A 12,819-nucleotide genomic window follows, 5' to 3' on the forward strand; every position below is an offset into this window, starting at 1 on the left:
GTTGTGCCGGAGTCAAGACTATGATCACGTTGGGAGTTCGAGAGCTCGACGGAAGTCCGGACGGTCGTCGGAGGTTCTGCGGGAACAAATCCGAGAAGTCCAGGAGCTTGCCAAAAGAAGCTCGTCGAAACTCGCCAAGTTGATCATTGCAAGTCCAGGAGTTTGCCGGAAGTCCGTCGAAGCATCGCCGAAGGTTCATCGGATGTTCACCGGAAGTTTGCCGGAAGCTCGCCGGAAGAAGCGATTGACGCACTGGAAGCAAGCTGTAGTAAATGTCTTAAGAAATTCGTAGTTAGCACGATGATTAAGTTAGAAATGGGAGGTGATCCCATTAACTTAATCTTGAGGCAATTGGGCCCTTGACAGACCCAAATTGGGCCGAATGGATCAGCCCATTCGGACCCAGATTTCTTGGCCAGAGGTGGCACCGCTTGGGTCGGCGGTGGCACTGCTTGGGTCGGCGGTGGCACCGCCCAAGGCTCAGTCTCCGAGCAACCGCCTCTAACAAAGGTGCAACCGCCTGAGCTCGGTCTCCGAGCTCTGGCAGGAGGTGCAACCGCCCCTGACAGGAGGTGGCACTGCCCAGAGGCTCAGTCTTCAAGCTTTACTAAGCGGTGCAATCGCCAGACCCCGGAATTTCGAGAATTGATAGTTTTTAGCTCAGAATTTAAACTGGGTTGGGGCATATAAATACCCCACCCTTTTAGCAATGACAGAGTAACCAAAAACCACCGAAATCCTGATCTTATTCTGTGATTTTTAGAGCTCAAAAGTGTTGTATGAGTTAAAAGTTCTTCTCCCTCTTTTCTTCCAAGTTCTGATCTTTCAAAAGAGGAGAGAAAATTCTGTAAGGGTTGTCTCCTAAGCCCGTCAAAAGGAGTGAAACTGTAAAAGGGTGGTTGGTCTTCGCCTATTAAAGGAAGGCCTCTAGTAGACGTCGGTGACCTCGTCGGTGGAGGAAGCCAGAAGTGGATGTAGGTCAAGATTGACCGAACCACTCTAAAATTGTGGTGCTCTCTGGTTTGCATTTACTTTGTGCATATTATCTTTACTACAAACCTCCTCAATAGTATACTGCCTTCTGCGCATTTATGATCGTATTTCAAAGTTCAGTATTTTCCGAATCGGCTTTTAGACGTAAATCAGTTTTATCGTACGAACATCATATTTCAGTTTACGCTTACATTCTAATTTCCATCATAACTGTAAACTGCCTCCATAGACTTGCTTTAACTGCATCCTGCTTGATCACAAGTTAAAGTGATTTACGAATTGGCTTTTCTATCGAAATCGCTCTTATCGTACGAACGCAGTTTTAATCGTTGAAAGTTTTCTGCTGCACTAATTCACCCCCCACCCCCCCCCCTTCTTAGTACTCTTGATCCTAACAAGGGTCAGCAAAACAAATAATGGGCATGAAGATTTCCCGTGATAGAAAAAATAAGAAGATTTGGTTGTCATAAGAGAAATACATCAAAAAGGTATTGGAAATGTTCAGTATGAGCAATGCAAAGCCAGTTGATTCTCCTCTTGCAGGTCATTTCAAGTTGTGCTCAACACAGAGTTTGTCAAGTGATGAGGAGAAGGAGAAAATATAAAAAGTTCCTTATACTTCATCAGTTGGAAGTTTAATGTATGCAATGGTATGTACGAGGCCGAACATCGCATATACAATGGGTGTTACTAGCAGATTTCTTGCAAATCTAGGCAAAAAGCATTGGACAACAATGAAGTAGATCTTTAGATATCTCAGAGAGAGCTCTAAGGTTTGTTTAAGCCTTGGAGGTGGACCACTTGTGTTGACAAGTTACACAGATGTAGATATAGTAAGAGATATAGATACAAGGAAATCCACATCAAGCATTGTACTTACTTTTGCAGGGGAAGCTATGTCATGACAATTAAGATTGCAAAGGTGTATTGCTCTCTCCATCACAGAGGCAGAATATATTGCTATTATAGAGGTTTACAAAGAAATGTTTTGGATGAAAGAATTTTTATAAGAATTGAGATTGAAATAGGAAAACTATATAGTGAATTGTGACAACCAAAGTACTATTCATTTGTATAACAACCTAACTTTTCATTCCTAGTCAAAGCATATAAATGTCAGATACCACTGGATTCGAAATGTACTTGAAGAGAAGTAGTTGCAACTTCAGAAAATTCATACAGATGATAATGAAGCAGATATGTTGATAAAGACCTTACTAAAAAAAAGGTAGAAGATATGCCAATAATTGATCGTCGATATGGTTTCACGTTGAGGAGTTATAAGACAACTTCCCTTATGAATTGAAGGGAGAGGTTATTGGAATGACAGCCCACGAGTTTAGCCCATAGTGGGCTTTAACAGCCCATGGCCCACCTCTGTTTTAATCTAACCCTATATCTAATAAGGGGGGTGTGGTGATTACGAAAAATTAGGAGAAAACCTACGACAATAAGACAGAAAACTATAGAATTATAGCAACAACTTGATTCAAAAAAAGAAGAAAAAGACACAAAAATAAGAGAAGGAAAGGGAAGAAGATAAGGATAATATAAAGAGATTATTCTCAATCATCCAAGCAGTGTTCTCATTTTAGGTTAGATCAAATCTACAGTAGACTCTTGTTGTGATTACTTGGAAAGATTTTGGATATTGTACAAAGTGACGTAATCCTTGTATCCCAGTTATTCTCTTGAGATTGTTGTTTGGTTTTGGGAAAAAGACATGAGATTTGTATATTCATTATTCTTATAGTAGATTATCTCTGATTTGCTATGTGATTTTTAGCTTTTACGAATTTTTCACGTAAATCTTAGTGTCCTATTTGATTGTGATTTTTATTTAATTTCGTTATATGTTACGGTCTATTTGTTGTTCGTATACAAAAGTTTTTTTCTCTTTATATCCATCATAAATAATTTCTATCACAACAGAATGATAATTCAGCCGTTTCTAGCAAATTTGTAGTTGCAGATGAAGTTAGAGCGGTAATATTTCACCTTGGTAGAATGATAATTTGCTTTGGATATTCCATTGTTTCACCTATTCTATATACAATAACACCACCCGAATGTATTGTTGCATATGTGACCATCATATTAGATTGCATTTGCACTTGTCATTTGATTTATAATTCTTCTGTACTACTATTATATTTATTACCTGAATAATCTTATCTTTCTTAATGATGTGATATAGTTTTTTTTTCTTATAATTTTACTACTTTCAATGTTGTTCTACACTTTTTTTTTTGTTAGCTATTTGATAGAATTCTCTATCTGTCCTTTGTTTGTAATATTTTGATTTTTTTTTTGTGCTACACGACCTATATGCTATGATTTCTTATTAAAATATTATAAACATAAAATATGTAATATACTATATGTAATACAAAAAAAATTATATTAAAATTAAAATCAAATAATATTATATCGATGTTTTTACGTTGCGTATCTTAGAATTGAAATAACAAAGAGTTATAAGTTATCATGAGAGTTTCTCTCATCAATGTCATCCATAAAGAATTTTATTATAATATAATTTAAGAATCTAATTAATTCTATTATATATATCTTATCCAATTATAAATATCATTGACAAATATGTTTTAAAGTTCTATAAACATTCCTTTTTTTCTTTAGCTGGATTCCCATCGATTCTCATCGAATCATAGGGAGTGATCAAAACGTTGCCCATCTCGTATGTTATGTTGACAAGTAAACGGTTCATCTGTCAGTGCGTAGTGTTCAGTTGCCATTTTTTGTTTTTGCTAATGATCGGATGTTTCCTTATTGGTTACTCCATGTCATTGACCATATTTTTCAGCAAACTATCATTTAATTGAAAGTTAGAAATATTTCTGATTTTGTCGTAGGAAGATTTGGTTATTCTTCCCGGTAGAACCGACTCTCGTTACAACGCTTGACAATATTTTATTTCTAATCATTGGACAACATCAGACGGTACATACCTGTTGGCTTGATGGGTCGAATCTTGTTCTCATGTGAGAAGTTGGTGGAGCATTTATCGGAGGTGGTGGTGTTACGGCCGAGCCACAGGATCTGGTGGTGGCGCTGGTGCTCCTGAGGCAACCCCTCGGAAGAGAAGAAAGAAAGAGAGGAAGAGAAGAGGGATGATGACATGGGGTTCTCAATGCATGTTTTCCCCCAAAATATGTTTGGGGATTTCTTGATTTTTTTTTTCCATGAAAGGTAATGAGCATATGATGACCGTAATCCAGTGATATTTATGCTTCAAATTTAATATTTTTCCAACAAATTTTTGAACTTCCATGACATTTTGCTCTCATGTTGGGCGACATCATGGGCTTTTAGGTTTGAAATGTTGGCCCAATGGGCTGTTCAAGCCTCATGCCTCACTAAAAATCATTTTTATAATTTCCTTAAGCAAAATTAATTATTCAAATATAATCCTGAAATTTCGTTTCATATCAAATTAGATGACAAACCCCCCCTCAAGAAGTGCAGAAACTCTCAACGTGAACTCCAATGGACATTTTAAAGTTCATGACTCTTTTATATTATAATGAAGCACATCATAAAAATCCCTGTTTTTTTTTTTTTTGTCCGAATATAATGAACTAATTTGAAAAGCAGAAAAAATAATTAATACTGCTTATAATAAAAACAAGATACATGAATCTATCTAATATGTTTGTTTACCATCGTATGTATATAAATAAAACTCTAATTTTCTTTTCGGACATCTTATGGAGACGGTTCCAATCACCAATCTTAAAGCCTACGTGTGTGGCTACTTTCCGGTTTCCCGAGAGAGTCGGTGCGTCAATAAGACCAACCCTTTTATGACGCCTCGAACCCAATCTCTCGCTCCTCATCGCTTTGGTGGCGCGTCGTCCCCAAATAGCCGAGTCTGAGCGATCCAAAACCCTAGCGGCGACAGGTGCCTCCTTTCATTTCGCTCAAAATTTTCGATTCCTTCCGTTTCTTTCCGCTTTGAGTTCGATCTCCTTCTCCTGCTCTTCTGCTCCCTAGATCCCTCCCGATGGATCAAGTGGACGCCGAGATAGCGAAGACCCAGGAGGAGCGGCGAAAGATGGAGGAGGTGGCCATGCTCACTTCCGTAACCTTCGACGCCGACCTCTATGGCGGCGGCCCCGACCGCTTTGAGGGCTACGAGCGCTCCATCCCCGTCACTGACGAGGAGGAGGAGGCGGACGGTGAAAGACGCGACATCGCCCGACGGATGGCCTCCTACACCGGCCCCAAGTCCCTCAACGAGCTCCCCAGGGGGTCCGAGGGCGAGGACGACTCGGGGTTCAAGAAGCCGCAGCGGATCATCGATCGGGAGGACGATTACCGGCGCCGGAGACTCCAGCGGATCATATCGCCCGAGAGGAACGATCCCTTTGCCACTGGGGAGGCCACCCCGGACCCCACGGTGAGGACGTACGCGGATGTGATGAGGGAACAGGCCTTGCAGCGGCAGAAAGAGGAGATCTTGAAGGAGATAGCCAAGAAGAAAGAGGAGGAGAAGAGCAAGGCTGCCGCCGAGCCGGCCCCCGCCGCCCAGAAAAGGAGGAACAGGTGGGACCAGTCGCAGGAGCCTGATGGCGGTGCTGCCAAGAAGGCGAAGACGAGCTCGGTGGCATCTGACTGGGATGCACCGGATTCTACACCTGGGATTGGGCGGTGGGATGCAACACCGACTCCTGGGAGGGTTGCAGATGCCACTCCTTCTGTCTCTCGGAGAAACAGATGGGACGAGACTCCAACTCCTGGGAGACTCGTGGATGCTGATGCTACCCCCGCTGCTGGTGGTGCCACCCCTGGTGCTACACCGGCCGGCATGACATGGGATGCTACTCCCAAGCTTGCTGGTCTTGCAACGCCAACGCCGAAGCGCCAGAGGTCAAGGTGGGATGAGACTCCGGCAACCATGGGTAGTGCCACTCCATTGCCTGGTGCTGCGACTCCTGCTGCTTCATTCACTCCTGGTGTCACTCCGGTTGGTGGTGTTGATCTTGCGACACCGACTCCAGGAGCAATTAATCTTCGTGGTGCCATGACCCCAGAACAGTATAATCTGCTGAGATGGGAGAGGGATATCGAGGAGAGGAACCGTCCATTGACCGATGAAGAGCTCGATGCAATGTTCCCACAGGAAGGGTACAAGATACTGGATCCTCCTGCATCCTATGTTCCCATCAGGACTCCTGCAAGGAAGCTTTTGGCAACGCCTACTCCGTTGGGCACTCCCCTTTATGCCATACCTGAGGAAAATCGTGGACAGCAGTTTGATGTCCCAAAGGAGGCACCTGGTGGGTTGCCATTCATGAAACAAGAGGATTACCAATACTTTGGGGCTCTACTGAATGAAGAGGAGGAGGAGCAGCTGTCTCCTGAAGAACAGAAAGAGAGGAAGATCATGAAGCTGCTGCTGAAGGTGAAAAATGGTACACCACCACAGAGGAAGACTGCTTTGCGCCAACTCACTGACAAAGCTAGAGAGTTTGGTGCTGGCCCATTGTTCAACAAGATTCTGCCTTTGCTCATGCAGCCGACTCTTGAAGACCAGGAGCGACACCTTCTAGTTAAAGTTATTGACAGGGTTCTGTATAAGTTGGATGAGCTGGTCCGGCCTTTTGTTCATAAGATCCTTGTGGTTATAGAGCCTCTTCTTATTGATGAGGATTATTATGCTCGTGTTGAAGGGAGAGAAATCATCTCAAATCTTAGTAAAGCAGCTGGTCTTGCAACTATGATAGCTGCCATGAGACCAGATATCGATAACATCGATGAGTATGTGAGGAATACGACAGCTAGAGCTTTTAGTGTGGTGGCTTCTGCTTTGGGTATTCCTGCTCTGTTGCCGTTTCTGAAGGCTGTTTGTCAGAGTAAGAAATCTTGGCAAGCTCGGCACACTGGTATTAAGATTGTTCAGCAGATTGCTATTCTAATGGGATGTGCTGTGCTCCCACATCTTAGGTCCCTGGTCGAAATTATAGAGCATGGTCTCAGTGATGAGAATCAGAAGGTGAGAACTATTACTGCATTGTCTCTTGCTGCACTTGCAGAAGCAGCTGCTCCATATGGGATAGAAAGCTTTGATTCAGTGTTGAAGCCTCTTTGGAAGGGTATCAGGTCTCATCGTGGGAAGGTTCTTGCTGCCTTTTTGAAGGCAATTGGTTTTATTATTCCTTTGATGGATGCTGTTTATGCAAGTTATTATACGAAAGAAGTCATGATTATCCTCATTCGTGAGTTTCAGTCACCTGATGAAGAAATGAAGAAAATTGTGCTGAAAGTTGTCAAGCAGTGTGTAAGTACAGAGGGTGTAGAGGCTGACTACATCCGGAATGATATTCTTCCTGAGTTCTTCAGGAATTTCTGGGTTAGAAGGATGGCATTGGACCGCAGGAACTACAAACAGCTTGTGGACACGACCGTGGAGATTGCAAATAAGGTTGGAGTGGCGGATATTGTAGGAAGAATCGTGGAAGACCTTAAAGATGAGAGTGAGCCTTACAGGCGTATGGTGATGGAGACAATTGAGAAGGTGGTGGCCAACTTGGGGGCATCTGATATTGATGCTAGATTGGAAGAGCTTCTTATTGATGGAATTCTGTATGCCTTCCAGGAGCAGACGAGTGATGATGCCAATGTTATGCTTAATGGATTTGGGGCTGTGGTGAATGCATTAGGACAGAGGGTTAAGCCGTATCTTCCCCAGATTTGTGGTACCATAAAGTGGCGTTTGAACAATAAGAGTGCCAAAGTTAGGCAACAAGCTGCAGATCTAATAGCACGGATCGCCATCGTCATGAAGCAGTGCAAGGAGGAGCAGCTGATGGGTCACTTGGGTGTTGTTCTGTACGAGTATTTGGGAGAAGAATATCCTGAAGTCTTAGGTTCTATTCTGGGAGCACTTAAAGCTATAGTGAATGTCATTGGTATGACCAAAATGACACCTCCTATTAAGGATCTTCTACCCCGATTGACCCCAATCTTAAAGAACAGACATGAGAAGGTGCAGGAGAACTGTATTGACCTTGTTGGTAGAATTGCTGATCGTGGAGCTGAGTTTGTGCCAGCTAGGGAGTGGATGAGGATTTGTTTTGAGCTTCTTGAGATGTTGAAGGCTCATAAGAAGGGGATCAGAAGAGCTACTGTCAACACTTTTGGTTATATTGCTAAAGCAATTGGACCACAAGATGTCCTTGCGACTCTTTTGAACAATTTGAAAGTACAAGAACGTCAAAACCGTGTGTGCACTACTGTTGCTATCGCTATAGTTGCCGAAACTTGCTCCCCGTTTACAGTTTTGCCAGCTCTAATGAATGAGTATCGTGTACCTGAGCTGAATGTGCAGAATGGAGTTCTGAAATCTCTTTCTTTCCTCTTTGAGTACATAGGTGAGATGGGGAAGGATTATATATATGCTGTTACTCCACTGCTGGAGGATGCTTTAATGGACAGGGATTTGGTTCATCGTCAGACTGCTGCTTCTGCTGTTAAGCATATGGCCTTGGGAGTTGCTGGGTTAGGTTGTGAGGATGCTTTAGTGCATTTACTCAATTATGTCTGGCCCAACATCTTTGAGACTTCTCCCCATGTTATTAATGCTGTGATGGAAGCCGTTGAAGGGATGAGGGTTGCCCTGGGTGCAGCTGTAATTCTAAATTACTGCCTTCAGGGTCTGTTTCATCCTGCTAGGAAAGTTAGGGAGGTATATTGGAAGATCTACAATTCGCTTTACATTGGATCCCAGGATGCACTAGTAGCTGCTTATCCCACACTAGAAGATGAAGCGAACAGTGTCTACAGCCGGCCAGAACTTGTGATGTTTATCTGAGGCTGCACGTTCACACTTTGATGCTTGTGCTACAACCTATAGAAAGAGGTATATCTTTGAAAGTTGATACTTCTAGATGATTATATCATAGAAGAAATTAATCTGTGTGGTTTATGATGCTCATAATGAGTTTCTACAGCTTTCTATATTCACTTATCTTTACCTGATAGGTTACTGCTTTCATTAGTCCTCTTTGGGCCCATTTTCTCTTGTTAGAAACACTGTCGACTTGGTCTATGTCTTTGTTAAGATTGTGGTAGTTGCTTTGTTTTCTAACCAAATAAAAGGCTTGATCTTACTTGGCATAGAAAATTACAATTTAAATTGCTAGTTTGACCCTTGTAATTATAATATTTGGGACCTTGAAAAGTTTTTATTTAAAAGGGTATCTTCAACTCCGTCGATGTTTCTGAGATTATGTTGTAGATCCTCGATAATAATGCCTCAGCATGGCCAATGTCAATAAATGAATACAAGGTTACATTGTTAGTTGGAAAAGAAGAATGTTTGCCATCGTATGTCTCTTGGACATCGTGAAGAATATAAGCAGCATAATTTGATGCAGGTATTAGTCAACATAGAATAAACAAAGGCAACTCAGAACATGATAACATGATGTAGTGCATATGTTCTAGTCCTTTGGATGATGTTGCTTATGAACCCTACAGAAGTAACTTTAATGTATTCCTGTTCTGCAAGCATTATTTTTTTTTTCTCTTACGTGGCTGGTTTTGTTGTGGGTATGCTGACAACAAGATTCTTTACAGTGGGCAAGGCATTATAGGATGTTATGTTTTGAATTGGCTGAAGGATTTTGTTCTTTCAGGGAGGTGGATTTTTTTTACAGTTTCTTCTAATTTCTAATTTAGTTGTGTTCAGGAATGTTAATTGGGGATAACAAATTTGTATTATCTGCATTTGTTGAAATGTGAGGCCTTAAAAACTTATTGGGATACATCAAATTTGCAGCACTTGTTGTTGTCAAACTTTACTTTTGGTTAAGAGATCATCAATGCTGAACTTATTTCTCAGCCCTGGGTGTTTCAAAAGTATTATTTCTTGCCTTTGATTCCTTTTGTTTTTTCCTTGCATTTTTCTGTTTTTGAAATGCTGACAATTACTCCTTTGTAGGATAGCCCCATCGAGGAGGAGGATCGATCGATAGATAGCTCATGACGACATGGGAAAAATGCTGGTTTCAAGATTCCTAGTGCCAGTTCCTAACGAATTGTCACCAAGTAATTTGTTTTGTTGGTCATGCTACTATGCAGATGTATTATTATAATACTTTTGCTAATTAGTCATTTGGTTTGGCTGTTAAGGGGCTTTGACTATAAAACTAAAATGTACTGATATTTCCATGGCGCAGACTTTGTCATAGGTGCAAATTAATATCAGAGACTATTCCAACAATAATAATGTATAGTAATTGCATTGTCTAGCTCAATTTAGAAAGCTCATTCTGGATGTAAACGGTAGGCATGGGAAAACGCATGATCCGCCCGCATCAGTGGGCAACGCTGTTGTCAGCATTAGTGCCTCTCAGCTGTTGTCACTCCCATATCGTCTCTGTTTTTATCATGTGTGTAAGTAAATTGGATGGATCTAAGCAGTACTTTTTTGACATGACAGACTTCCGGGAAGGACATTGGAAACTGCATGAGCAAAGGTAAATGGCACCCAGTTTCTTTTCTAGTATCTTCCGATATGTTTGACATTTTGTGTTTTGCGTCCGTGTTTGATTTACTCTTTGTTTGAAGAATAAAAGACCGTCTTAAACAAGGTTATCAACATGCAGGATGTTCAAAAGGTTCGTGGTTGACCGCGAGAGTCATCTTCTTAGCAAGGCAGAGTATGAGCATCACTATTGTTTCACTATTGTTGGTCCTCCAAAAAGTTTATAGCTTGAATGTTAATAATATAACTGACCATTGTGTTTCTGAGTACGCTTCCTTTTACCGATTGTTGTCATATTTGAAAAGAAAAGCAAAAAATACTATTGGGTGCATCAATATTTTGATGTTTAAGTTAAGGGTGAAGCCATCATGTGCGAGAGGGCACTTTGTTAATCGAATTTGGTACATTTTCTTTTTATCTTGAGCAAATGCATCCTATAATAATAGGGGTACTTTAGGCTATGACGAGTGATATGGGACAAATAGATATTTCATATATCTATATTGTTGATTTAATATTATTGGATATGTATGTGATATAGTGGTAACGGGTTATCGTTGAGAGATGTAGATGTAAATTATTCTAAATAACTTGGTTTTCTTCGTAAATATAAGTATAAAGTTATTGAAAATCATATTAATCTGACTTTTTTTTTTTTTTTGGAAGTCTTCTCTCCATCCCAATAGGTGGTATTAAAGTTCAAAAAATCTAATGATTAGAGATTTAAGTGATGAAAATTGGAAAGATATAAGGTAGACAAATACAAGATTATTAGGATAGATAAGTATTTTAAAATTCCGAGGACAAATGCCTTAGGAGGATAAGAAATCCTTGTATGAGAAGGAGTTCTCGGATAAAATCATAAAAATTTAGGATTTGATTAGTTTATAAATATCCTATATATTTTTGGATCTTAGTGGGGCGAGAGCAAGATTAATCAATACTTTTGATGTTTCTAGGTTATCATTTAGGGCCTCTAAAAAAGGTTATCCTCTAGGGTTTCTAAAGAGGATGAGAGAAAAAATATAAATTCTTCATGGTTTATATAAGAGGATTTATACTTTGAGTGTAGATAACTCAAGAGTCTTAACAAAGAATTTGATTTTTTCATAGATATAAGCAAGGAGTTGTCAAACCATGTTAACCTTGCATTAGCTTTCCAATATGTTCTTGATTTTTTATCTTTGAATTTTTCTTTTGATTTTGAAAATCGTCTCTCCCTCTCCCAATACACATCAACCTAAAGAACTATTCTCTTAACCCTTTCTAGATTTATCAAAGAATATCATCATGAGTAAAACCTTGAGACTCAAGATATATTTATAGAAACAACTTCTAATTCACCAATGACTAGTCTTTATACCTATTTCCTTAAATTAAATCATAATTTTAATCCATCAAGGAGTTTAGATTGACTCTTTAAAGTAGTTTGAACCTAATCAAAATTCTAAAATACTTAGGAACCCTTATAATTTTCACCCTAGTGAGTATTTTTTCACTTTGTTCCTCTTATAGAAAATTTGTAATTCATTAGTTTAAAGAATTCACACCGTAGCTACATAAGTCAAATTAGTTCATGGTCCAACACCTAATTCCAACAAACCTATCAATGTACCTATAATTGGAATCAAATCAATGATGCTATTTGATTCTAGATAGAGACCTCTATCTCACTAACTCACCACTAGAAAAAAAAAAAAAATCTCATAATTGTTTGTATTTTAAAAATCATAAATATCACCTATTGTTTTCTACACAAACTCGTTGTCATATATACCTGTCATTCCCTACACATATAACATATTTCCAACCCTCGGAGATCTTTAGTATACTTCCTTTAAGATGTTATAATCCTTCATATAATCATCTTTTTATTATAATTATGCAACTCTAAGTAATGTTTAAGACTCAACATCCATAGCTATAACCTTGAAAATCTAAAAGACTTAATGAAATTAGATTCTTTCACAAATATTTTGATCTTTATTTTAGTAACACCCACGACCTCCATCATCAAATCATCGCTTAGACTCAACTTATTAGTCAACTTGTCATTCAGTAAATCAAAACAACCCTTTTGAGTACAAATATGAGTAACATAAGCATAATCCTAACACAACTCTTTTGAAAAGATAAATCATTATCTTTGGCCTCTTCTTCTTGTCATCTAATATTCTTTTGAATATATTCAGATGCTCTATTAAGTTTCAACCTTCCTCCATCCTTAACTTATATAATTTTTATTTTTTATTTAACTTGTTAATTAAGTTTTTAGCCAAATAAAACCTTTTAAACTTATCCTGAGATATCATAAA

At 39.5% G+C, this 12,819-nt stretch overlaps 1 protein-coding gene across 5 annotated transcripts; it reads left to right on the plus strand.

Moving 5' to 3' along the window:
• The first annotated feature begins 4,790 nt into the window (after positions 1 to 4,790).
• LOC103999839 (uncharacterized) lies at positions 4,791 to 10,274 on the plus strand. Of its 5 annotated transcripts, none has more exons than XR_672811.3 (4): positions 4,791 to 4,915; positions 5,008 to 8,875; positions 9,797 to 9,876; positions 9,959 to 10,274. XR_672811.3 is itself a non-coding variant. In XM_009421714.3 (3 exons), exon 2 carries the CDS (start codon positions 5,018 to 5,020, stop codon positions 8,825 to 8,827), a length of 3,810 nt encoding a protein of 1,269 aa, XP_009419989.2. In that variant the 5' UTR covers positions 4,791 to 4,915; positions 5,008 to 5,017; the 3' UTR covers positions 8,828 to 8,875; positions 9,959 to 10,274. The 5 variants fall into 5 exon arrangements, 3 of the variants coding, with proteins under 3 accessions (XP_009419989.2, XP_009419988.2, XP_065028062.1); XR_672812.3 differs by having other exon boundaries at positions 9,964 to 10,274; XM_009421714.3 differs by lacking the exon at positions 9,797 to 9,876.
• The last annotated feature ends 2,545 nt before the right edge of the window (positions 10,275 to 12,819 follow it).

The sequence above is a fragment of the Musa acuminata genome, chromosome BXJ3-10 (assembly GCF_036884655.1).
Source record: "Musa acuminata AAA Group cultivar baxijiao chromosome BXJ3-10, Cavendish_Baxijiao_AAA, whole genome shotgun sequence".
NCBI classification, from domain to species: Eukaryota; Viridiplantae; Streptophyta; class Magnoliopsida; order Zingiberales; family Musaceae; genus Musa; species Musa acuminata.